The sequence below is a fragment of the Molothrus aeneus genome, chromosome 18, assembly GCF_037042795.1.
Source record: "Molothrus aeneus isolate 106 chromosome 18, BPBGC_Maene_1.0, whole genome shotgun sequence".
Classification (NCBI taxonomy): Eukaryota; Metazoa; Chordata; class Aves; order Passeriformes; family Icteridae; genus Molothrus; species Molothrus aeneus.
In genome coordinates this window covers 13,876,357-13,903,813 of record NC_089663.1, presented here as the reverse complement: position 1 = coordinate 13,903,813, position 27,457 = coordinate 13,876,357, and the positions used below count along the sequence as shown (strand labels likewise).

General features: G+C 47.3%; 1 protein-coding gene across 1 annotated transcript in view; it reads right to left on the bottom strand.

Annotated features, from left to right (window-relative positions):
- The window catches only part of ADGRD1 (adhesion G protein-coupled receptor D1), a 124,436-nt gene that overhangs the window by 8,913 nt on the left and 88,066 nt on the right, over positions 1 to 27,457 (bottom strand). Inside the window, exons 18-21 of the mRNA XM_066562091.1 lie at positions 26,142 to 26,295; positions 24,390 to 24,456; positions 23,382 to 23,448; positions 19,724 to 19,815 (exon numbers count right to left, since the gene is read on the bottom strand). Of these exons, the coding sequence (XP_066418188.1) occupies positions 19,724 to 19,815; positions 23,382 to 23,448; positions 24,390 to 24,456; positions 26,142 to 26,295 (380 nt within the window). The remainder of the gene's footprint in view (positions 1 to 19,723; positions 19,816 to 23,381; positions 23,449 to 24,389; positions 24,457 to 26,141; positions 26,296 to 27,457) is intronic.

Genomic DNA, 27,457 nt, shown 5'->3' with positions numbered 1-27,457 from the left:
CCTTGTGCCCCCTTGTACAGATTAAAGCACACATTGAGAGAAATGCACAGAGCTGCCTGACAGGAGACTGCTGGTAATTACAGCAAACAAAACAAATTATATTTTTGTACAGTACAATTCAATTAAGAAATCTTTTAATTAAACTTAGAGACGAGATGTCTTGTTCATTTCAGTGACCTGAGTACACACTTCGTTATATCCTCAACTAAAAGTGTGTCATGAAGTTTACAGGGAAATCTGGGACAGGGAAGCATCTAGATTTTTTTTCTGTTCTGGTTTGGGTTTTTTTCTGTATTGATTCATATCTCTGTATGCTCAGCCATGAATATTTCTGCTCAGTTCAATCTAATTCTTCAAGGAATTGTTTCAGTCAGAAAACGAAGGAATATCTTAAAGCTTGAGGTCCTATTTAAATTTTAGAATGCATTTTAAAAGATACAATTTTAAAACAACTTATACAAGTTTATTTTTGTGAATCAAAGATGCTCTGGGGTTTTTTTTTCTCTAATAGGATTAAAGATCCTCCCCAAACTCTAAGATGAAATATGCTGCATGGGGAGCTGCCAGCAGAACAGCTCCTGCCATGGACTTGGTGCAGGGAGAGCTGTGAAATGCCACTGAGCACCCAGGAAAATGCAGCGTGCAGGACCAGGGGCTGGGCAGGCCAGGGAACACCTGGGATGGATCCAGACCCTGGGAGGGTTCAGGGGTTTGAACACCTGGGATGGTTCAGGGTTTAAACACCTGGGGATGGATCAGGGACACCCAGACCCCGGGAGGGTTCAGGGTTTAAACTCCTGGGGATGGACCAGGGACACACAGACCCCGGGAGGGTTCAGGGTTTAAACACCTGGGGATGGTTCAGGGTTTAAACTCCTGGGGATGGACCAGGGACACACAGACCCCAGGAGGGTTCAGGGTTCAAACACCTGGGGATGGTTCAGGGTTTAAACACCTGGGGATGGACCAGGGACACCCAGACCCCAGGAGGGTTCAGGGTTAACCCTCTGCAGCCTGAACCAGCAGGGATTGGTACACCCAGCACAGCTCCACCTGTAAAACTGCCTTCACCACAAACCACCTCATTTTCTTTTCCCCTTTTGTTCTCACACTCTCTGGTTTCATAAAATTTTCAGTTTGGAATATAATTTTCCCTAACTATTTTGTTGCCAAAAATGTTATCATCGTTTCCCTTTGAGTCAGAGCATAAAGAGCTTCATCTGATTTTGTAGCTGGGGGCAGAATAGTCAGGCAATTTTCAGTATTTTCAAAACCATTCTAACAGTTTGGATTTCCAGAAGCGTTTAATATTGCAAATTACTCATATAATTTTAAAAATCACGTTTAAATAAAGATGGCTCTTCATTAAGCCCAAAGTTCAGCACATGTGCAGCAGAATTCCATAGCTGAAATGAAAATACAATCCAGGTGTGGAATTTTCCATGCAAAAGTATTAATGTTTCATGCACACTCATTTAGAAAAGCAGCCATGCCAAGGTGAAATTCATTTAAGACTGAGGGTCAGCTCTGCCTATGATTCTCTTAAATCTCAGTAAGACTTTTTTTAAATTTTCCCCTAGTTATTGCATAGCCTTCTATGCTTACCTGTTTGGAACTTCATCCTGTGTAGGAAATTATTAATTCAGGGTGTTTATGGGCTTTACCTACCCATCAAAGGACCCAGCTCTTTTGTCTTCTTCCACCTACCCCTCCCCTTCCTACCCTTATTCCATTTTAATCTTTTAACTTTAAAAAAGAAAAATACTAACTGTAAAATGCTGCTTCAGAATGCCATTAAGGTAGCAAGGTTAAAAAAACCCGAGAAACACAAAAGCTAATGTTCCACTAGGTGCATTAATTCTGACACACTGCACATACCTTATCTTTTCTTTTTATTCCAGTTTTCCTTTGGTACATGAATATTTCAGTAGATTAGTTCTAGTAGACTAAGATATAGAGCACAATCAAATAGATGCTTTTGGGGAAGGAATACTTCCCCATGCACGACTTATGCTGAGCAACCTTAAAAGAAACCCAGTCACTAGCATCAATGGAGCTTTATATTGTCCCTAAAACCGGTGACATAAGGCAGTAATTTGGGGCAGGGGCTGTGCTTACTTTGCAGGTACTGTGGTTCAGCCCCACCAGGAGTTCAGAAACCTTGCTAGAAGCTTTTTTCTTGTGCCCAAATGTGGCAGAAAACAGAACAGCCATCTAAATGTCTCCCGAGTGCCCCTTCTCATGCCTTGGCAATTAACAGCCTCACAAAATTAACAGCCTCAAATTAACAGTTCCTCACATGCACTTTCAAAGCTCAGGTACTGTCATTTTCTGCAGTCCAATAGCACCAAGTTTGGTGAGATTTTGTCTCTCTGCATCTAAACACACTGAAGGATCAGTCCTGGAACTAATTAATGAGGAACAAAGCAAACCCAGCACAGAATCTCCTTTCTAGCATTACATTTTGCCAAGTTGTTGTTTTTGGGGTTTTTTGTAAAAAAAAAAAAAAAGTCATTACTTAGACAACTTCTGTAAAACACAAAAATACTTAAGAGTCTGATTTAATTTTTACATCTGGAGCACCTGGAGAAGCCTTTGGGGTACACGTATCTGCATAGAGCCTACCTGTGAGTTCAGGCTGTGGTTTGGGGCTGCTCACACCCTGCCCCTGCACCAAAACCCCTTGGGCTGCCAGAGGCTGATGGAGCTGCACTCACCCAGAACCCAAACGGGCTTTGGCAGGGCCTGGGGAGCTCCAGGAGCCCAGGGAACGCCCTGCAGGTGTGCCAGGGAATGCCCTGCAGGTGTGCCAGGTCCTGGCAGCTCAGGTAATGCCCTGCAGGTGTGCCAGGGAATGCCCTGCAGGTGTGCCAGGTCCTGGCAGCTCAGGTAATGCCCTGCAGGTGTGCCAGGTCCTGGCAGCTCAGGGGCTGTCCTGCAGGTGTGCCAGGGAATGCCCTGCAGGTGTGCCAGGTCCTGGCAGCTCAGGGGCTGTCCTGCAGGTGTGCCAGGTCCTGGCAGCTCAGGGTCTGTCCTGCAGGTGTGCCAGGGAACGCCCTGCAGGTGTGCCAGGTCCTGGCAGCTCAGGTAATGCCCTGCAGGTGTGCCAGGGAATGCCCTGCAGGTGTGCCAGGCCCTGACAATTCAGGTAATGCCCTGCAGGTGTGCCAGGCCCTGGCAGCTCAGGGGCTGTCCTGCCGGTGTGCCAGGGAATGCCCTGCAGGTGTGCCAGGTCCTGGCAGCTCAGGTAATGCCCTGCAGGTGTGCCAGGCCCTGGCAGCTCAGGGGCTGTCCTGCAGGTGTGCCACGGAATGCCCTGCAGGTGTGCCAGGTCCTGGCAGCTCAGGGTCTGTCCTGCAGGTGTGCCAGGGAATGCCCTGCAGGTGTGCCAGGTCCTGGCAGCTCAGGTAATGCCCTGCAGGTGTGCCAGGCCCTGGCAGCTCAGGGGCTGTCCCACTCACTGAGCACTCATGGCTGAGCCCCTCTGGCAGAGAGCCAGAGCCCAGTTCCTTCCAAAAGCCTCAATCAATTTTTCAGCATTCACTCTCTCCATTAATTGCTAAGATGCTCATTTAACATCCACTCACCCTTTCAATCCCCAGTTAAAAAAAAAAAAAAATGTTTTCCTTCCCTTTTTCTGTTCTCAGGGTTGAATTCTATTTCCTGAGAAGTAAAACCTTCTTGACAGAGCTCTTTTCCCATCCAAATTTCTTCATTGGCCTTTTTTCAGTTGCTGTGGTTTCAGCACTCAGCTCAGACAGGATTTTGCAGCCTGCTGTGTGTCTGGCTGGGAACAGGCTGTTGGGCAGCATTTGAACCCAGCAGAAGGCAATCACCAGGGCAGGGAGGCTTCTGAGCTGGACAATTACCCCAGCTGTGCAAGGGGCATAGGCTTCAGCACCTCTGAGAGGGATTTTCATTGCCAGCATCATCCAAAATCACTGCAGTTCCTGGAGACAGCAGGGACACTTGTCCAGGAGCACAGCTGGGCCCTGCAGAGCATTGTGCCTGCAGCTGGTGTGGAACAGCCCCACTGAGTGTGCCTGTCCCTGTCCCTCGGTCCATCCCTGCCCTGAGCACACTGCCCACATTCACACCAGCGCACAACGGCCACGCTGACACCTTGCAGAGAGAAATTTCTCTGCTTGCAGAGAGAAAACTTTATTACTTCTGTGAAGGGAACCCTAATTCACAAATCAATTTTATTGGGTCTATATGGAGCACTAATCCTTTTAAGACTTCTGACACCCACTTTTCTGTCATGATGCCTGCTGAAGTAAGAACTAAATTCAGACTCATAAGCCAAGATTATATAATCATTGGAGGAAATACTGCCTAAAAAAAAGCAAAATTTCTTCACCACAATTCACAGAACAAGACAGGTCTTTTAACTAAAGTTTCTCTCTTGTTTCTTGAGCTCCTCTCTAGTCACTTCCAGCAGTACCCTTTGTGTTTTATGTAAAAATAAATAAATCCCCAAACCTGTGATTAACATTTCAGACTCGTGGCTGAAAAAAGAATAATTTGATCGCAGTTTCCTGTTTGTTACAAGCAGTGTTTACTCACTCCTCAGCTGGGAGTTGGAGAGGTGCTGGGGAACACGCGCAGCAATGCTGGCTGTGAACAAAAGGGATTTTCACCCCCAGCCCCGTGTCTGGGCTGGCCGTGCTGCCCCTGGGAGCCCTGAGCACAGCCCCAGCGGCTCCTGCTGCTCCCTGGGCACCCACAGCTCCCTCCTCGCTCCCAGGAGCAGCGCCCAGAGCTGCAGCGCTGAGCTGCCACCAACAGCAGAAGGACAAACGGAGCAACAATGGTGACAGCTCATCTGCCGCGTGGAATGAGGCAGCAAAGGGCACGAAAACCACGGAACAACCTCCAGGGCTGATGCAGAGCCACTGAGTCCATCTGGCTCAGAGCAGCGAGCCCCCTTGCACTCCTCAGGAGGAAAACCCCGCCTGTTGAGTGTGAGGAGCGCCCTGGGGAGCCGGGGCCGCCCAGCTGAGCGGGCCCAGCTCAGCCCCAGAGCCAAAGGCCGCAGCCCCTCCGGCCCAGCAAAGCTCGGAGAGCAGCGCGGCACCAGGGCAGCTCTGGGTGCTCCCGAGTGGCACCAGGGCAGCTCTGGGTGCTCCCCGAGTAACACCAGGGCAGCTCTGGGTGCTCCCCGAGTGACACCAGGGCAGCTCTGGGTGCTCCCCGAGTGACACCAGGGCAGCTGTGGGTGCTCCCGAGTGACACCAGGGCAGCTCTGGGTGCTCCCGAGTGACACCAGGGCAGATCTGGGTGCTCCCCGAGTGACACCAGGGCAGCTCTGGGTGCTCCCCGAGTGACACCAGGGCAGCTCTGGGTGCTCCCGAGTGACACCAGGGCAGCTCTGACAGGGCTCCTGTTCCACAGGGCAGAGCTTGCACCCCGAAAGGACACACGGGGAGTTGACCTGCGCTCCTGACTCCAGCAGCAGCTCACGAATCCCTGCAAATACACAAATACACAAATACACAAATACACAAAGACACGTGCACCTCCCCTTCCTCCTGCTCCTCCTGCTCCCCTCTGTCCTGGCTGCACCGGCAGGCTGCTGGCACAAGGAATGTACTTTAATCAGCACATACACACTTGCTTACCTAATCTGGGGTGATTTCTAGGCAGAACTATAGCAAATTAAAGGGGAAAAAAAGACAAAACTAATAACTGCAGAGGCCATTTCCCATTTCCCAAATGTTATTTGCACTTTCAAAATAATGGTGTGAATCTGACTAAGAACCATTTACAGTCACTTCAGATCATTGCTTTCTTGTGGGTGTCATTTATAACCCAGGAAGAGGCCGCTAAATGAGAGCATTGTAGCTACAGAAAAAAAACATTCTAGGCTGCAACAGCAAATAAATTCAGATTGATTTTTATCCCATGAGTGGGAAGGGAGGGGGAATTGCTCCTTCTCTCAGTGTTAACAGTCTGCCCTCTCCCCACAGAGCCTCACAGGAGGGCAGATGCTGCCACAGCAGCCCCACCTCTCACACACCTTCCCAAAAATCCTTCCCAAAAATCTCAGACTGCCTTTGGAAGACACAGCATTTGCCCAGGACACAGGAGCCTGGGCTCCAATCACACTTTGCCCAAGGGATTGCCCTTTCCATTTCTGCAGAAAAGCGTCTGGACTCCCTGCTTGGTGCTCATTCTTGCCTGTTGAACCTGTCCCACAATTATATATTGAATAATTAAATATTGTCTGGCTCAGAGAGAGAAGGTGAGCTCCACAGATTAGTCACAAGGCACTCCCTGAGAGAGGAGAGTCCTTCCTAATCCTTGCTTTATTAATATTGCTGAATTTATATTAAACATTCAGCAGAGCAGGGACTGAAACTCAAGTCTCACTTCAAATCCCCATCAAGCCAGACAAAATTAAGGCCATGACCAGAAATGGAGCTACCATAGGAATTTTAACACTGAGAAGGCAATTCCACGGGCTGCAGCACTGACTTCAGCACCTAGCCAGGGATTTAGGAATCCCTGTCTTGCTGAGGCTTTCCACAGATAAAATCCCTTGTCACTTCCATTGCTTCCAGATTCTAAAAATACAAAAAAAAAAATACTTCCCAAAAATTAAGTACTGAACCAAAACATGTCCTTCTCCTTGTCTTTAGTGCAAGTTATTAAAAACAAACATGAAGAATTAAAACATAAAGTCACTGCAAGCTGAATTTCAGGAGTTAGTGATTTCCCCAGGGAAACAGAACTTGCAGGGGGATTTTACCTTCCTTTTCCTGCAGTTCCTTTCTCCAGCATTTTTGGTACTAATTCTCTCATTGCACTGCTGTTGAGGCAGCATTCTCTGCTCCTCAATCCCCAAGCCCAAGGTAAGAGCTCATTTTCCACTGAACTTTGCCATTAAGTCATGGAAGGAAACGAGAGTTATTCTCACAGCAGAAGAGTGCTCCACAGGCAGGCAGGGGGGCAATGAACGGGTGAGGATGAGGATGAGGAGGGGCTGGGCCCTGCCCTGGAACCTCTGCAGGGCCACTCAAGGGACACCCAGAGGCTGCCAGGGAATCTCCATCCCTGCAGGGCTGGGGCTCCTGCCCTCACTGGCCCTGCTGCACGTTTGTGGTTTTATTTTCAAAGCTCTGGGTGTCTCTGGGCTCCCTTTCCTGCTCTGCCTCTCCTGGAGCATCGCTGGCACCTCGGGAGCAGCCCCAGGGCAGCAGGAGCTGCTTCCTCTTCTCCGTAGCAGCTGCCAAAGGAGCGTGCAGGACAAACCTCCCCAGAGCTCTTCAGGGCTGCTGGACAGCCACAGTGAGCAGGGACAGCCCTGGAGGACAAACTCTGACTCAGGGGGGCACACTTTGACAGCCAGGGGCACACAACGGGCAGGTTCTTTGTTTCAGTCACGGGTTACGCTTTTTGGAAATCCAAAAATGTGGCTGCTGAAAATGCACGAGGCTCCAGAAATGGATGACAGAACAAATTTCCCAGGACTGCTAGCTGATGGCCATGGCCAGAAGCCAAAATAATTAAATTCTTAGAAAATCATGTGGAAAATGAAAGCAGTTTAAAAGGAAAAGAACTGGCCCTGATGCTTACAATAGTGAAGATTTATTCCTTTCTTGAACACAAATGTTCACTTGCCTTTTTCCCACAGTGTTTGGTTCTTCCCTAAAAGATTCTGGAGTTACTTTATAGAGCTAAGAGGGGGGAAAAAGAGACAAGAAAATATTACCCACTTCCATTACAGGTTTTCCCTAATAGTCTCATAAAAGCAAATTGACAAGAAAGTCTGGAGGGATTCATTTGGGTTTTTAAAAGAAAATAAATTGCAATTTTCTAATGGGTAAGGGTGGTAGGTTTTTTTGGTTTTTGGGTTTTCTTAACATACCATGCTATTATTAGGGGCCAGTTTGTCTCAAAGGTAAGACAAAAGAGCAACAATATATTCTCACAACCAGACAACAAGAACTGAGGAGGAGGATTGGGTTTCATCCAGTTTGGCAGGAGCAAGCCCTGGGTTGAGCAGGTCATGGTGTTAGTTCTGTCTCTAGGTCAAAGATACGAAATAATTGACAAATATGGGTGTAAAGTCAACAGGAGCAGCAGGGTAACCCAACCTTGGCTGCCCTGGGCCCTCTGCATGTGTGAAACTGCTTTGATCCTGCACATCCCTGTCCTGGCACAGAGCTGGGGCTCAGCCCAGGGGAGGGCACTGCCTGTGGGAGCTGATCCCAAAAACAGGAGAGGGCACTGCCTGTGGGAGCTGATCCCAAAAACAGGGAAAGGCACTGCCTGTGGGAGCTGATCCCAAAAACAGGGGAGAACACTGCCTGTGTCACTGCCTGGGGCAGCTTCTCCCCAAAAACAGGAGAGGGCACTGCCTGTGGCGCTGCCTGGGGCAGCTGATCCCAAAAACAGGGGAGGGCACTGCCTGTGGGAGCTGATCCCAAAAACAGGAGGGCAGCTTATCCCAAAAACAGGAAAGGGCACTGCCTGTGGCAGCTGATCCCAAAAACAGGAGAGGGCACTGCCTGTGGCAGCTGATCCCAAAAACAGGGAAAGGCACTGCCTGTGTCACTGCCTGGGGCAGCTTCTCCCCAAAAACAGGAGAGGGCACTGCCTGTGGCACTGCCTGGGGCAGCTTATCCCAAAAACAGGAGAGGGCACTGCCTGTGGCAGCTGATCCCAAAAACAGGAGAGGGCACTGCCTGTGGCAGCTGATCCAAAAAACAGGAGAGGGCACTGCCTGTGGGAGCTGATCCCAAAAACAGGGGAGGGCACTGCCTGTGGGAGCTGATCCCAAAAACAGGGGAGGGCACTGCCTGTGGGAGCTGATCCCAAAAACAGGGAAAGGCACTGCCTGTGGGAGCTGATCCCAAAAACAGGAGAGGGCACTGCCTGTGGGCAGCTGATCCCAAAAACAGGAGAGGGCACTGCCTGTGGGAGCTGATCCCAAAAACAGGGAAAGGCACTGCCTGTGGGAGCTGATCCCAAAAACAGGAGAGGGCACTGCCTGTGGGAGCTGATCCCAAAAACAGGGGAGGGCACTGCCTGTGGGAGCTGATCCCAAAAACAGGGAAAGGCACTGCCTGTGGCACTGCCTGTGGGAGCTGATCCCAAAAACAGAGGAGAGCACTGCCTGGGGCAGCTGATCCCAAAAACAGGGAAAGGCACTGCCTGTGGGAGCTGATCCCAAAAACAGGAGAGGGCACTGCCTGTGGCAGCTGATCCCAAAAACAGAGGAGAGCACTGCCTGTGGCACTGCCTGTGGGAGCTGATCCCAAAAACAGAGGAGAGCACTGCCTGTGGCACTGCCTGTGGCAGCTGATCCCAAAAACAGGAGAGGGCACTGCCTGTGGGCAGCTGATCCCAAAAACAGGAGAGGGCACTGCTTGTGGGCAGCTGATCCCAAAAACAGGGGAGGGCACTGCCTGTGGCACTGCCTGTGGCAGCTGATCCCAAAAACAGGGAAAGGCACTGCCTGTGGGAGCTTATCCCCAAAAACAGGAGAGGGCACTGCCTGTGGCAGCTGATCCCAAAAACAGGAGAGGGCACTGCCTGTGGCAGCTGATCCCAAAAACAGGAGAGGGCACTGCCTGGGGCAGCTTCTCCCCAAAAACAGGAGAGAACACCGCCTGTGTCACTGCCTGGGGCAGCTGATTCCCAAAAACAGGGGAGGGCACTGCCTGTGGCAGCTGATCCCAAAAACAGGGAAAGGCACCGCCTGTGTCACTGCCTGTGGCAGCTGATTCCCAAAAACAGGGGAGAACACCGCCTGTGTCACTGCCTGGGGCAGCTGATCCCCAAAAACCTGCCCCCCTGTCTGTTCCAGGACAAAGAAATGCAGGTCTCAGGGGGTCAGATGCTGCCTGTGAGTGAAGGCTGGATGTGATCCACTCTTCCTCCAACATCTACCCCTGGCTGGATCTTCCCCTTCCCCATTGTCCATGCTTTTCCCAAGGTCCCAGGGCACTTCTCCCATGCCATGACAGCATCCTGCACCCTCTCCTGGGGCAAGCTCAGTGTGAGGCTCCAATCTGCATGGATCTGCAGCAGCCCAACCCCTGCTACTTTTAATTGGCTCCATCTCTGCAAGTCATCTTGAAACAATATTCTGAAAATTAGCCTTATTGCTTCATTTACAGCCATCTCAATCTTCTCTATAGCTGTTCTATCACGTGGGGAAGGTCTCAGGGCAGTGAAGTGGGATGGCAGACCCAGGGTAACACAGAGGGATTGCCAGAAGGGCCCCTGGTGCTCCCTTCTCCCTGCAGGGCAGGAGCTGTGCAGGGAGCTCTGCCATGGAACCCCGATGGGAAAGGGCACACAGGGAAGGGAGAGGCTGCATCAGAAACACGGAGCAGCTCAGAGAGAGAGAAAGCACCAGCAGGCAGAGCTTTCAACAGCCCCTGGGCCAGGAGGAAGCAGAGGAAGCAGCAGAGTGGCAGTTCACATCTCTGCTGCCTGGCCAGACCAGGAGGACAATGGGGCCTTTCTTCCCTAAAAATGTCAAGACTTGTCCAAAGCACAGGATTGCATAGAGCTAACTTCATTTAATTAATTATAACTACAATGAAACACAGTTTACAGACCTGTTTTTAAGAGTTATAGAGCTAGCTTCATTTAATTAATTATAACTATAAGAAACACAGTTTACAGACCTGTTTTTAAGAGTTATAAAGCTGCAGCCAGTGGTGAAAACCCACTATGAATAATGTTGTTTTCCCTGCTCTGGGATGTCAAACCAGGCACACCATATGCTAAAAATGAGAAGTAGCACCTACCCTGTGCTCCATGTATTGTGTTGGGGTTTGAGCTTTCAAGAAAAGTGTGGTTCTTTGGAAAGACTGGAGGCTAGCATCGAAAATTATTGGTAATCTAGAAAACATGGCCTGTCCAAAATGGCCCAGGCTCCAATTCCTCCTTTCCCAAACTTCCCTTGAAGAAACACCAAGTCTTTAAGAGAAACAGAAGCTTCTGAACGAGTTACTCCCTGAAGAGACTGAAAACTCCATCACCAGAGGCCTCTACCAGTAAATGTGATTGTGTTCTACACACATTTCAAAACTGTCAGACAATTACACAGCCATTTGCCACTCCTTAGCTGACAAGTGGCAACAAACTGCACATCTGGGAAGTTCTGTGGCCCAGAACACCCAGAAAAAGCAGCCTTCTCTGGGAATCTGCAGTTTGGCAAATATTTCTGCCTTTTAACCCAAAGTCAGCGGGACCCATATTTTAATTGAGGATGACAAAGTAGCAACCACGTCAAATCATGAGGAGAATTTGTGTGGAGCAGCGTCCGCCCCGCGAGGAGCTGAATTCTGAGGATGATCTCTTGACCCCAGCAGTCTCAGTGACCCTCAATTACCCAACGACATCAGCAGAACAATCTCCTCCCGTTTCCATGGCAACGGCAGCAGCACCAGCGAGGATCAAGGTCAGGCACACACACTGAGGAGAGGAGTCATTTTCTGTGCTTCACGAGAGCTTCAGCTGCAGCAGTGGCTGCTCTGCATCCCTGCCTGCTCCCCTGTCTCAAATGCACAGCCCAGGAAAGAGAGCCAGGACTGCCCGGGCGGCCCAGTGCAGCTCTGTGCCTCTTACTGTGTGCCTGAAGAGAGCACCTCAGAGTTTAAAAGTGCTTTTGATGCTAAGAGAGCACCTTTTCTTTATTGCAATGACCTGTATTTTCCATTTATTCTATTTTATTTGCCGATTGCTTTATTGGGAAAATACATAAAGCCCACTTAGCTAGGGGCTGTGTCAGACTGGGCAGTGATTTACAGGCTGCCCAGAGCTCTGCACGAGGCACATGCTTGAATAACATTTGTATTCTGCAATGCCACAACTGTAATATTTGTTCTTATTATTCTGCATAAAGCTGACACAGAGTTCCAGCATTATAAATTGGAGCCAAGGGTGCAAATGAAGCAGCTCAAGCAAACTCTTGAGGTTATTGCTGTTCACAGGGAATTGTCCCATTTGTGATGAACGAGCAGCAGTTAATTGTTGCTCTGGAACCAGGCACCAAGCTGTGACTCACAGCCCCGTCCTCCCACCAGCACTTTCATGGCTTCAAATCTGATATTAAAAGACGGAAAACTAAATCCAGTTAGGACGTTTAAAAAACAAATTAATGTGCACTTCAAAGCTATTGATTTTTAAAACCTGAAAAGTTTCTGTTGCTGTAATTCTAGAAGTGAAGGAGACAAGCTGTCCTCCAGAGAACTCTGGCAGCAGGAGGGACAGTGCAGCGACAGCACCACGTGCTGCTCTCAGATGTCTCAGTTCCATTTTGCTGACAACGCCCTTACCCTGACTCCTCTGTACCCGGCACCTGGTGTGCCACCAAGGACCCACCAGGAGTGATCCAACCTCAGCCACGGGGCCAGCAGAGCGTTCTGTACTCGCTGAATGCTGTGTGAGCCCTGGTTTGCCTTAAGGAGATGAGATGGAGGTGGGAACCCCCAGGTCTGCAGAGGACAGGTCAGAGAGTTCTGTACTCACTGAATGCTGTGTGAGCCCTGGTTTGCCTTAAGGAGATGAGATGGAGGTGGGAACCCCCAGGTCTGCAGAGGACAGGTCAGAGAGTTCTGTACTCACTGAATGCTGTGTGAGCCCTGGTTTGCCTTAAGGAGATGAGATGGAGGTGGGAACCCCCAGGTCTGCAGAGGACAGGTCCCAGCTGCAGCCAGTGCCCGTGGAGTCTCCAGTGCCCTGCTGGAGGCAGGGAATTGATCCAGCCATGGGTCAGGAAGCACAGCACAAGCTTCTAGACAAGATGATCAACAGCTGGAGGGTGGCTTGGAAGGGCCCCTTCACCTCCAGCACTGATTCTGTTCTGTTCACAGCAAGGTTTCATCACAGGGATTTAATAACCAGGTTTAAATAAACCTCATTCTCTCCTGACATCCACATGTGAACGCAAACGTGAATAAGCACCTCCAATAAAAACTGGTTCATCTGTATACTCAGAAAAACCAGCACCTGTTAAAGATGAAGTTTTCCCTGCATATTTTGTGCCTGTTTTGTCTTGCTGCCCTTCCTAACACAGAGAGAAACAGGCACAAGCATCAGAGCACGGTTCCTTTGGAGCCAGTATCAAGAAATCCTGCCTAAGGAGCAGTGACAGACACAAAACTTCCCACAAAGGACAGTTCTGGCTCTGAAAAACACAGCCCAGGAAAAATCAAGCTGTGGAAGGGCTCCCAGTGTCCCCCAGCTCAGACAGGGCTGGTTGTTGCTCCTGGCAGCAGAATTGGCCCTGGCAGGCAGGGTCCCACACCTGTGAGAGCTGCTCAGAGGCACACACGCACACCCACTGCTTTGCAACTCCCCTCCCACTGCAGGAAGCTTGAAGATATTGGATCTCTTTCATCAGTTTAAGCCTGTTTCTATTTGTCCCTGTTTGTCTCCTTTTTGCAGGGCAGCCTCCCCTCTGCAGCTATGCTTTACATCCTTCTAATCTTTTAATACTCCTCCCAAAATGTGCCTGAAATGCTTCTGAACAATGACAGCGTGGCCTGGAGCCTTTCTGCAGCCTGTGACTCTCAGCATCTGCCGTGAAGAAAGCACTCCCATTACTGTCATTATGGTCTCTGAAAGATTAGCACTTCCTCATTAATACCCTCATTGGCAACACTCAAACCCATGTTATTTTTAGTCTAAAACCCTGAGTCTAATAAGGAGACACCCAAACTGCATTTGTATTTGTTATATTCAATGAGCCAAAAATTTAATTAGGTTGAAGACATTATCATTGGCAGTAGCACTTCAGCTCACTAGTTGTTACTGCTTAATACTTTCATTTTAATTATTTCCTTTGTTGCCAGTCAACTCTTCTCCTTCCAACAGTGTCTAGGAGGGGCATCCCTCATGCTGTTTGAAGCCACGTTCAATGAGCACGATTCCTTACACACAGTGAGAAACTGGGAAGAAAAGGAGCTGCTGAAAGCAGATTTGGCCTGTCACACTGCTGTGTCTAATGGATGGCTCTCCTTCAGCACTTGGAAAAAGCTCTTTTCTTTTTCTTTAGAGCACACAAAAGCAGGTGCTCCCTGCCTCTGAGGGCTGCCTGCAAACATCTGCCACCCAGAAAGGCACAGAAAGGATTTTCTGTTGCTGTGGATTTTGAATCCCTGTAGACTTTCAGGAGAGTTTGCAGACTGTAACTTGTTCCTCACCTTCCTTGTGGAAGGAAATGAAAAATAAAAAAACCAGAAACATTCTCTGATGGCATCCCAAAGAGGTGGAATTTAGTTATGGAGGAGATTGTGGGATGGCTCTGGCAGGAGAGCTCTCGTGAGAGCTTCAAGCAATGCTGCCATTGACAAGAACATTCTGAGGAAATGAACGGCTGGGACACCAAGTGGCACCAAACAGGAATGGAATCACAAGAACAAAGTGCAGCAAATGCACATTTGGAGCTCTCAGAATACCAGCTGATGATAAAGCAGCGAAGGTATCAGCACTGACTCCCAGATTTGTATCCCAGGCAGGAGGTGGCAGGGCTGGAGGGCTGGGGAGTGCTCATAAACAAAGGAAAACACCGAGGCAGAGCCCTGGGTTCATAAACAGAGTAAAACACCGAGGCAGAGCCGTGGCACGGAGTGGATCAGGGATTAAATGCATGAGCGATCTGCACAGCAGCCCGTGCTGCAGGGGTGTAATCGATGCCTTTGTAAAGTGCTTTGGAATGGCCAATTACTGACTGTGAGAGCCAGGTGTCTGCAGCACCTGAGCTGCTCAGGACAGCCCCTCTGGACGGGGGGAAACGCTTCTGTACAGCTCTCAGACAACAAAGGAAGGACCAGGTCTGCATCAAAGCTACAGGCTCTGTTTCAGTTTGCTGTGCAGGGCTTTGGGATCTATTAAAAATGCAGATGGAACTAGCACAGCAGCTGACATGACTTACTCCCTGTGCTGAGATTTTCCTGGAGCCCTCTTTTGCTCCCATTCACTACAGATGCTGCCATTTTTTCCAATTTTCAGTCATTAATTTAACTAAAGAGAAAACATATTTTTCCACTGGAGAACTGTTTTACTATTTCACTGAGTTTGAGGGATGAAGAAAATAATAAATTGAGAGAAAGAATAGGGTAAAAAGCAAAGAAATATTTCTGATTTGGCTGTAATTGCTTTCTCCATGGATGATTACGATAGCTATCACTTTTGGTTCACTGAGTAAAGCGTACAGTTTATAAAAAAGACAGAGATTTTTCCAACTCATTGGACCATTTCAGAGTAAGCAGTGAGAATGTATTTAATAAGAGTTGGACTTGGCAGTTTATTCAAGAGAAGTTAATGAAAGTGTCTCCTCTGGACAGCAGCATGCCCAAGTGAGCTGGCTGGGAAATCACAGGGGGCCGGCTAAACGTGGTGTGTGTGCTCTAAACTACAACCACTCCTGCAGTGGAGACAAGCTGGGCATCCCCTGCTCTGCTGCAGTTAATGTCTGCCAGTGCCAAACACATCTCTGGCAGCTCTTTGAGTTACACTTTAACCCCTGCAGCCAGGGAGCTCAGTCCAGTTATTACCTGTGCCAAACGGATCAGGCAAGAGCTGTCCCCGTGGGGAAGGAAATGCGCCCTTGTCCAACACTGTCCCACTGGGGATCCCCCTCACTGTAACACAAGAGTCACCTGCCATGCAGAAAGCAATGAGACCTTGAAAGGGGCGGGCAGTAAGCAAAACCAAAAACTTATTTAGGCCCTTATACGTCAATGAATGAGCTGAGTGAAGTCTTTAGAAGCAGCAGAAAAAGAGTTCCAATGGTTCATAACTCAGAAATGTAATCATGTGCCTTTTCAAGCACATGAGCAATTCCATTAAAATAATCTGCTTTAATTGCATTAAGCTTAGAGAGGCTACTGCTTGAACTCAAACATATGATTAGTTATGTCCCTAAAAAAAGAATGGATAATTCAAACTAATGCTGTATGTAAGCATTTAAATATTTCAAGGTATTAGATTCAGCATTCTATAAACTAAAACAAATCAGCTTTTTGGCAGAAAATCTGTTCCCTGGATGCAAGACATTCTCATTAAGCCACAACTGGATTATTGCTCAAAATTATTTTGCTGAGAATCAATAGCTAATCCTCTGATAAAAGGTCCAAGAATAATAATGACAACTAAAGGAAAAGTTCATATTCCACATGTGTTCAATATGCTTCAAAAACAACACAAAAACATGATCTAAAGTAAATTCAAGTAATAAAAGGAGATTATAATAATTCTTTGCTCAGCTCTTTCCAGTAAACTGGTCCTGCAGAATTAAAGTTTCAGACACTAAAAAAGTAGCTATTTTCACACACATAGGAAAATTACTATAGTGACCAAATACTTACTATTCAGACTGTCACAGGAGTCTATCATGCTTTAATTAGTGTCTCTGACCATAAAGTGTTTAATTGTACTCATTTTGCCTTAAATTACTTGGTATTTTGCAGTTTATGTATCATTAAAGCTTAGTCTTTTATGTTGCATCCTAAATTCCTTTCAGGGGCACTGTTTTTATTTACTTTAAACAAACAAAGGAGCACAGCAGTGGCAGTGAGAGCAGAGCAGGATGTTCAGCAGGATGGGCTCTGATGTCTCCTCTGTGACAAGCAGCATCTGAACCTGAAGAGACCAACAAGCCAGGAGCTGCACTTTGTTCTGGGGAAAATGGGAACGGGGAAGATGAATAATAAATTCATTTTTGGACACTAAAAGGAATTTTGTTCGCAACTTTCTTTTCTGTTTTGGCTTTTAAACCTGAGGTTTGCCAGCTGCTGCCTTCCAAGCAGAGCACTGGCTCACCCTGGTGCACATTCTGCAGTCACATTTGAGTCAGCATTTGAGGGGACCTGCTGCCACATGGAAAATCAGGAACAATTACTCTAAATAATTACATCAGTTTATTGCTGCTTGTTGCCAAGAGAAACAAGCCTTGTTGGTAATATCCACTTGCATTGCCAAGTAACTTAATTTTTCAGAAAGTAAACATGCTCCAGCAGCAGCATTTCTCCAGCAATAAACTCCCTTTCTAGCTGGTCCCATCACGCCCAAAATGTGTCTCTGTTGTCAGGATTTCCTGAGGTGATCTCTGCTCAGGCGAGGGCTGAGCCACCACACCTGGATTGAGACGTGCAGAGATGGTGCCTGAGCACAGCCTGGGCTTCCCTCTGCCACTGGGGAGAAATCAGAGCTTTTAGGGCACGTGAGAGGAACATTCAGCAGAGGCCAGCAGCTGCAGCAGGAGCCAGCAGCAAGGACCAGGAGCCCAGGCCGTGGTGTCAGCTTGACTGGGCCCAGGCGTTCAGGGGACACAGAGCCAGGGCAGCTCCTCTGCCAGCAGCAGTGGAGTTTAGTCCTTGTCAGTGGCATTAAAGTTTTCCTTTGGCAGCAGAGCCTGGCCAGAGGCGAGCCTGAGGAGGGGCCTGTGCTGTGGCACCTGCAGGCTGGGATTTCTGCTTGGGTTTGGGCTTGAACTTGGGAACGTCCACAAGTGTGAGGCCACTCAGCCAGGTGCTCCCAGACTGAGGTGTGTGCTGGCCTGAGCCACCAGGGGCAGAGGTGGCACTGGCACCTCCTGGAGCTCCAGCCACAGCCCCTTCGGTCAGTGCTGCCAGGCCCCCAGCTCATGGTCACTGCAGGGGTGACCCTGCTGGGAAGCTGTCTGTCCTGCTGTCCAACCTGCTGTCTGTCCTGCTGTCTGTCCAACCTGCTGTCCCTGCTGGCACAGCAGCTCACTGCCAGATCAGAGCCCTGCTCTGCTGGGTTCTCTTGTTTCTTGGAAAATACACACAAGGATTTCATACTAGCATGTAAACTCTGTGCTATAAAGGCTTTATAATTATCTTTTTTTCCAACAGACCAGTTATTTTCCCCATGACATCCTCTGAACATAAAACTCTACTTCATCATGCCTCGCTGCTGTGTTAAATCAGGATCTGATTTGAACATGTATTTATGCACTCCTCTTTTCAAACTTTCTTTGAGGACCCGCTTCTTTAATGATATGTACAGAAGAACTATTCTCTAAGTTCTATTTACCTTCTATTGTATTTTGTTGACTTAATTTATTTCTGTGAGGAAAGCTGTTCTGTAAGAGCATATTTCCACTTAGTAACTTAATGGTTCAAGTTTTCAGATGCATCAACCTTCTGGTAATAATTTTTCTCCACTTTTCTCCCTGTAACTTTTGTTAGGTCAAATCCTGAACCTGTAATGTGAAAATGACTCGGCACAAAGAGCATCTCTCAGCCAGGGAACCTGGAGGAGTCTCATTTGCAGAACAGAGTTATCCCATTCCAAATCTACAGCTGATAATGTTTGGGCTAAGAACATATGTTCCTCATTAATGCTCCTCGACCAATCATTCATAAATCAATTTACTTATGTGCACACACACAGTTTAAAAAAATAATGTGTGTTAGTGTGCAGGGTACAGTGTGTATTGAATCCACTTCTTGAAATACAGTAAAATATCCAAATACATGGAGCAACCTCTGGAGCTCTCCTGTCCTTATGGAGATGCGTCTTTGTCTTCATATTTCTAACAGTGCATAGAAATGGGCATTGACCATATACAATTATTTGCTTCCTAAGTTTCTATATTTCCTTCATATTTCTGAAGGTCACAGGAGCTCAGCCAAACCTGAAACAGTCATTTTAATTCCCAGGCTTCTCATTTCACTACAGTGTAATTATCTTATTGATTTTTGTGTAGACTTATTTACTGTTTTTCTTTTCCTGTTGGATAAGTGTGCAATAAGTAAACTAACTTCAATTAGGTAACTGTCACCAACATTTAAAACCTAATGACAATATCAAAATTACAGAAGTAATCCAAGCATAAAAATTGTTTTTTATGATACCATTTCAGAACAGTGGCACCAAATCCTTATCATACAATAACCTGTGCCTCAGAAACATTAAACACAAACCATCATCACACTTTCCTTCTATCTAAGTTCCATATTCTTTTCTTTATATACAGTGTCATTTTTTTACTTGGACTAAAGCTTCTTTAGGAGACACAAAATAGAATATTCAACACCTTAATTTAGCCCTGATATAATAAATTATCTTCTTAGCTACACACGTGGTATCTCTATATATATTTCAGAGACCAGAATTTGTCCTTGTACATTCAGAGGAATCTCTGTGTGTGCCTTACATTTCCCCTCCAGACTCGCTAGTGCTGTTTCAAAGATGACTCACTCCCAGAGGCCACCACCCCAAGAGGCTCCAGGCACTGTGATATAAAGATCTGCTTGAATTTAGGCACACATTTGAATCCAGTGTAAGCCTGTGTGCTTTGTAATGTCAAGAGAATCTTAAAGATAAGCATATGCCTAAATATTATACTGAACTGGGGCTAGAAACAAGGTCTGTGCTCAGAAGAAGCAGAAGAATTGCAATAACCCAGTAGAGATTGATGATGCTCTGGGAAATTCAGCTTTTGACCATAGCAGGAAGAGGAAAGTCTCCATTTACAAAAGGGAAAATAATGAATCAGCAAATGCTGGAACCTGCAATAGGCAGGGGAACACTTCAGCTCCTCTGAGCCACAGGTTTCACCCGTGCAGCAAGCAGCTTTAATAAACACAGGTTAACTGGCTGCATTCAAGGGCAGCACACCAGCACCAGTGCTGGCTCTCTGAGGATGGTGTCAGTGCTCTGGGAGCAGCCCATGGTGTAACACTGCTTCTGGGAGATTGGTGCTATAATTTCAATGAGAAAAACTTACTTGAAGGCATTAGCATCTCCATGGACCTTGTAGTTGTCTGCACTGATCCTGGAGATGACTCTTGTGACAGCAATGAGGATGCCAATGTTGACCTGGAGGAGGAGGAACAGCCTTGGTCAGGAGTCCCAGAGGAGGCTGCCCTGGGAGGGTGTGGTACCAGCCCAGCAGCAAACAGGAGCCTCCTGTGCTGGTGTCAGTGATTCCCGCCCCCACAGACTTTCCCCTTCCCTCAGCAGCGCCCCTGCCTGATCAGGACACCTGGATGGGTGCATTGCCCACAGCCAAGGTGCTCAGGATCCCCACACACAAATCAGTACCCGGAGTGTAAACCAATACCCCGATTGTAGATCAATACCCTGAGTGTAAATCAATACCCTGAGTGTAGATCAGTACCCGGAGTATAAACCAATACCCTGAGTGTAGATCAATACCCTGAGTGTAGATCAGTACCCGGAGTATAAACCAATACCCTGATTGTAGATCAATACCCTGAGTGTAGATCAGTACCCGGAGTGTAAACCAACACCCTGAGTGTAAACCAATACCCTGAGTGTAAACCAATACCCTGAGTGTAGATCAGTACCCTGAGTGTAGATCAATACCCTGAGTGTAAATCAATACTCAGACTGTCAATCAATACCCTGACTGTAAATCAGTACCCTGAGTGTAAACCAATACCCTGAGTGTAGATCAATACCCTGACTGTAAATCAGTACCCTGATTGTAAATCAATACCCTGATTGTAAATCGATACTCTGTCAATCAATACCCTGACTGTAAATCAGTACCCTGACTGTAAATCAGTACCCTGACTGAAAATCAATAAATACCCTGATTGTAAATCAATAAATACCCTGACTGTAGATCAATATCCTGACTGTAGATCAGTCAATCTTGGGTACAAGACCATTTTAAAGGAGCAATGAGAAAAATATGGTAAATCTGAGCTCTGCTCTTCAAAGGCTCTGCTCTTTTTGATGTCAGGTCCAGCAGAAATATCAATAAAATGAAAAGAATTCCCAAGAGAAAAGCAGGAAATCTTGAAAAGACTAACACTGAAAATGGTCAACAAAGGAAAGTTTGTGCTGGAGTCACAGGTGAAGGAAGAAGGAAATCTTTATCTCTTAAAGGAAATGTGGCAAAGACTGTGTTGCTGTGCAAAGACCTTGGGTTTAAAGAAATAAAAAGGTAGGCAATGTGAAGGTGAAAGACATTTTTCCCCCTTCCTGTCCAAAGCTGCACATGAGCTACAAAGCATCAAGAACAAGGGTAGATCAAAAACTATCCTGAACTACAGAACAAAAAGAAAGAGAACACTTCAAAAGAAGTGCTGTTCCTCAGTTAAAACTCAATAATCATCCTCTACTTTGACATAAATAGTCTAACTCTGAGGACGAGAGGGTGAATTAAACATGTTTTAATTTGATTATAATGATTTTCTTGGGTTTTTTTCCAAATCTTCTGACCCCTTTTTTATTTTAGATTTCTAAGGGCCGATCATCACGTGCTGTAGAATCAGAGCATATCTGCAATAGTTCATTTTGCCATGGCTCTTGAGTTTATCCAGGGGCCATCCTGTGGAACTGCCAGCTCCTCAAGTGTGCCTGCTGCTCAATCAGCTTTAAGAGATAAGAGGTGAAATTCAATGCTCTTGGGACCATTTTCCCTATTGCCACCGAATCATATTTTGTAAATAACCTGTGTAAATCCTTTGAGGTGGTAATGAGCACATTTGAGAAAGCCATTTCTGTGGTGTACTCAGCATTGCCAACTCTCACTCGAACTGCAGCACCAGGAAAATACAAAAAACAGGGACAGAACAGAGAGGCCCCGGCCCTGCAGCCCAGCCTCTGCTCCAGGCACACAGCACTCCCTGAGTTCTGCCCCATCCAGGGAAACACACCAAGGCAGCAGGTGGCTGATGACAAACAAACCTTCTGCCACAAGTTTTGATGTCTTCTGTCAAAAATTCAGGTACTTTGTCAAGTCGGGATTTTCCCCCCTTGACTGAAGACACGTCCCAGGCCTCTTGGGCTGAGCTCAGTTTGGTTTGCAAATGAACTGCAAGGGCTTTTGGTGCAGCTGCTTTAAGGGGATGATGCAGAGGCTTGTGTGCTGTGGTTTGGGGTGTGGGGGATAGGGATCTCAAATCCCTAAGATGTATGGAGAAGCCAAAAGACCTACACATAGAAGGAGCTATTTCCTTCATCGTAGCCCTTGACTCAAACCCCAAGGAAAGAGAGTATTTGGTAAAGGAATCTGTGTAGGGCTGGGAGGTTCTGTGAATTACTGCCTAGACAAGAGTGTGTGAGTGTTCCTCCCCAGTCACAGCCCCTCCACATCCTTCTGCTTTGGGCTCCGTGAGGTCTGGGCTGCCCGTGAGGCTGGGCAGGATAAATGTGGATGGACTGTGTCTGCCTGGTCCCTGGAGAGTGAAAGGAGCAATCCCCTGTTTTCCTCACAGCATAATCCTCTTTCTTGGCAGAGACACTGCTGATTGAACTAGTCAAAAACTGCTTTTTGAGAAGTATTTTCAGACTTAAATGCTAGTTTATGCAGCTGGTGGCTAATTTGTTATTTAAAGAACACAGGCACACATGCACACACACCAGAGAGTGTTTAGCCCTGCTATTTCCCTATAGGCACCAACACATTTTTCAGCTGGAATTTCCAATGCCCAGAGAGGTAATTTGTCAGCTCTCTTGCTGCTATTTTGGGCAGAGCTGGGTTTAGACAATCTAACAAATTGCTCTACGTGGATCAACCTTGTGAGCTCACTCTTTGTCTTTCTGAAAGTATTTGCATCCCTACAAGAACATCATTTGAGCTGCACAAATGTTAGATATCCTAAGTCAGAGCCAGTTAACCTCTTGCTTTCCCTGCCAAGCAGCTGCACATGCAGATTGCAAGAGGCTGTGCTGGCTCAGGTGATGAGCATCTCACTGCCCGGTGTGTTTGGGTGACCACCACCCTCGGGCAGCAGCCTGGGAAGGTTTGGTGTCACTGACAGCATCCACTCCCTCCTTTGGTGCTGAGCAACGGCCAGAAAGCAATGCTAATGTGAGGAGGGGACACTTGAATATTAGATTATTTTAACTGCTCTCCAATCATCTGTATCTACACACCTTGGAATGCAAACTGAGGTGCTGACCTGGCACAGGTTCTCTGCAAACACTCCTGACCCCTGGAACGAGCACAGCTACAACTCCCTGCAATTGAACACGTGAGCACCATTCACCACCTGCTGTGGAGTGTTTGTGTGCCCAAACACTGCAGCTGTGACCCTGCACCCCTGGGAAGGGGCAGCTCATCAGAGCTGGACCCAGAAACTCACCTGGGCAGCCTTAGCTGAGCCCAAACTCACCTGGGCAGCCTTACCTGAGCCCTGCAAACTCACCTGGGCAGCCTTACCTGAACCCAAACTCACCTGGGCAGCCTTACCTGAGCCCAAACCCACCTCACAGCCCTGTCCAGCCAACATGCCCTGCCTGAGCCCTGCAAACTCACCTGGGCAGCCTTAGCTGAGCCCAAACTCACCTGGGCAGCCTTACCTCAGCCCAAACTCACCTGGGCAGCCTTGCCTGAACCCAAACCCCCCTCACAGCCCTGCCCAGCCCAGCTGCCCTGCCCGAGCCCTGCAAGCTGTGCTTGTACCTACCAGAATGACAAACATGGCTGGTGCCACAAAAGCCCAGATTGCTCCGTCCTCCAGGGAGAGCCAGCAGCTGCAGGGAGATCAGAGATGTTCCAGAGGAAACACACAGGCATTTAATCAGTAATGTTATCAATTAAAAAAAAAACCCAACTTATAAAACAACCAAAAGAGAGTGCAAGAAGGGGATGAATTTTGAAAGCAAGGGAATGGTAGCCCATGAGGACAAGGCTCCTTCTCCCTGACACGGGGGGCCCAAGGTGGGATCTCACTTGGGTTTGTCACGCAGTCAGTGCCACCCCTCTGCCCCAGCCCACCCTCACAGCACTGCAAAGCTGCCAAGAGAGGAAATGTTTTATTTGCAATTTGCTGCTCTGGTGTCCTCGGCCACAGGTGTTTCAGGGCTGGAGCACTCTGAAATGTCTCACTGCAGTGAATTTCTCTCATTGCAGCCAGAGGCAAATTGCAGCCCTCCCCTGGCTGGTGGTGGGGAAGGGGCTGGCAAACACAGTCAGGCCCTTCCTGCAGCTCTGAAGAGATGAACCACTTTGCCACCTGTAAAATTATTTTAGGATTAAATCCTATGGTGCTCTTTTGGATAATTTTGCTCTTCTTTTCCTAAATTAGAAAGGAAATTAATTTTCAACGTTTTGGACATTATCCATTCCAGATTTCAGGTGCGTAACTTTTCTTTGGAAGGCTGAATATCTTTAATCAATGATTACTCTCATCTTGGTGCAAGCTTCTTCCCCTGCGCAGGGAGCTCACTGAGGAGCTCTTCAGTGAAAAGCAGGAGAAGATCTCAGGAGCTTTTTGTGCTTCATCTCTGTGAAAACCAGACATGAGGCTTTGTGTTTAACAACATCTCTACACAAGTCATCCTCTTGCAGCCTCTCTCTGCTGCTCCTCGGGGGGATCCTGCAGCACCACAGCCCAGTTAACGCATTTACAGGTTTCCTCCCCACCAGGCTTTCACCCCCATGGCACCTGCAGCGAGGGGATTTTCATACTCACTTGCCACTTTCTCCATAGCTGTCCAGGGACGAGGTGGCAGAAATGACACAGATCACCAGTGGGCAGCCTGCAGCAGGGCAGGGAAAGGCAGATCCAGAGGCATTATTAGCAATGAAAGTACATCTTCCAGTGAGCCCTGCAGGTTCTGCTAAATTTTGTATGAACCACTCGGAGCCACTTTCAAATTCAGTCTAACTTGAGATCCCCCTGCAGCTGTTTAATCCAACATTAATTAACTGATGTCGGACAAAATGACTTTTTAATACAGTACTAGTTTAACTGCTAAACTGGATCAGTGCTAATGTCCCTGGGAACCACAGGCCTGTTTAAGCCTGGCTTTGCTTTATGGACTTGCTGCTCTTGCTCTCCAAGCAGTGCTACACGTGAAGCAGAATCAGCCTTATTTAAACCACTTTAACCACTGCCAGGTCCTGTTGTGCCACTTCATTCCAGGCCAGGAACTGGAGAGGAGGCAAGGGGTCTATTGCCAGCAGTTCTGAATGCAGTGAAAGCCATCCCTTCAAATATTAAATGATTGCTTGCTAATTCCTGTATGATTTAATAAAATGTGAAGGTTTGAGCTTTGATCATCTTACAGAATTTAATAAACAGGTCCCAGACAGAGTATTAGATAGCTTAAAGTATCAATTTTCTTTTTAATTCTTTAGGTTTTCTGCATGAGGGTTTTACAAAATCCTCTGACAGGCAATTTCTGCTTAATTTTACCACTATCATCCTCACAAATTGTGTAAAGTTTTCCAGTACTGTCAGAAGTATAATTTTTGGAAGAAGTATTTTCATTCTTTAATAACTGCAGCTAGAAGGACACTTATGAATATTTATATATTTATATATTTATATGAAGCTATGTTTATAAATATGGGGTATCCTCAGTAGTTAAGAAGCATTGTATTTTGAAAGCTTCTGTGTCTTCTATACAAGAAAAAACCCCAAAGAATACAAAAAAACAGGCTGTAGAAACTCAGTGGTATATAATTCAAACCAATTTTAGGACATCCATTCTAAAAGGCTAAGTATGCCATTTATTGAGAAAGAGGAAGCATTAGACACAACAGAAAGTGTATTTCCTTCCAATGATGAAAAGATCTATTTGCTTGATGGGATGAGTATATTCTCCCAATTTATATTGGGAAGTTCATTTTCTATGATTTTCTTCTGCTGTGTTACATCAGATCTGGGCAACAAAAACCAGGAAATTATGGAATTGATGTCATTTGACAGCTCAGAACAAAGTCTTCACTCTGTGGCAGTTTCTGCAGGAGAGGAAAGTGGCTGAAGTGGGAGAACATCCAGCACCACAGACTCTGTCACCTGCAAATGGCGGGCCTAGAAATCTTTGCTACAGCAAAGCACCAACCCATGAGGTCTCCTGACACTTCTGTGCCTGTTTTTCACACATGACTCTGCAGGCTGCAGATGGAATAAGCACTGGTGTGAGTTAGAACCACAGAAAGAGCACAGCAGTGAGGTGAGGCCTCCCTCCCTCGGTGCTGCCACTGATGGGACAATCAAGGTCTGGCTGCAGAGGTTGTGGCATTCCCTGCACTGGAGCTGGCTCAAGGACTGCACCTTTTGAAGTGATTGCAGTCAGAATTATGCCTTTTCTCATCCAACAGACCTGCTCTCAGTAAGGCAAACTGTGATCATAAGATGACAATTTCAAATATGCTTCTGAATATAATCTTGTCCTATAGTGAGGAGACTTAAAGTAAGCAGCTACTAAATGCTTACCCCATCCAATTCCATAATAATATAAGTGCTTGCTTTCTTCTGACCCAAATACTTTGATCACCATGCTGTAAAGATGAAATCCTTCCACCAGCATCCATGCAAACGCACTCAGGAAGAAAAAATGAAGGAGAATGGCCAAGATCTTGCAAGGCAGCTAAATTAGGAGTAAAGATGAATACATTAGTTCTTTGTGATACAGTCACATCAGTTTTCTATTTTTTTAACTTCTATAGACATTTACAGGCTAAATGCTAAATCACTGGAGTAAAACTGTCTTAGAAAGCAATAGACAATTTCATTTTTCTACTGCATTTTCAGATAGCTTCAGAGTAACAAATCCTTTTACCTTTAAAAAAATAATAAAAAACCCCCTAACAACATTGTCAAATGTGGTGTGGAAATCCAAATGTGTTATTTATTTATAACAGTAGGAGCAACACTCCCAATAAAGTCTACAAAATATTTAGGGAATCAAAACTGAGTGTCTGCATCTGGTTGTGAGCCTGCAGTAAATACAGGAGCCAGAGAAGCGGGGTACAAGTGTTGTCCTGTTCCCTGCTCCCCGCTTCTCCTTCAGGTGCTCCTCTCAGACATCTTCAATTTTTCTCTAAGCCTCTGCTTGATCAGCCTTAAAAACAGGAGAATGGAATCCTTTCTTCTTCCCAGCCTCAGGGGCTCCCCACTGGCTTTTCCTCACTCACTCCCTTCCCCTTCCTCACTCTCTGCTTTTCCCTTCCCCTTCCTCACTCTCTGCTTTTCCCTTCCCCTTCCTCACTCTCTGCTTTTCCCTTCCCCTTCCTCACTCTCTGCTTTTCCCTTCCCCTTCCTCACTCTCTGCTTTTCCCTTCCCCTTCCTCACTCTCTGCTTTTCCCTTCCCTTTCCTCACTCTCTGCTTTTCCCTTCCCCTTCCTCACTCTCTGCTTTTCCCTTCCCCTCTGCTTTTCCCTTCCCCTTCCTCACTCCCTCTCTCGAGGAGGTCTCAGCAGGGTGGCTGTGCCCATCACTGAGGGACAGAGCAGACATGACTGCAGGATGTCCCCATGGTGATCTCCCCATGATGATGTCCCCACGGTGATGTCCCCATGGTGATGTCCCCACGATGATGTCCCCAGGGTGATGCCCCATGGGAGGACCTGGTTTGCTCTGCCCCAGCTCAGCTCCCCAGCCCTGCCCTGTGTGTGGCAGGCTGCTGGGATGGACACTGTGCCCTGTCCTGTGCCCTGCCCTGTGCCCTGCAGCTGTGCCCTGCCCCTGTGCCATCCCCCTGTGCCATCCCCCTGTGCCCTGCCCTGTGCCATCCCCCTGTGCCATCCCT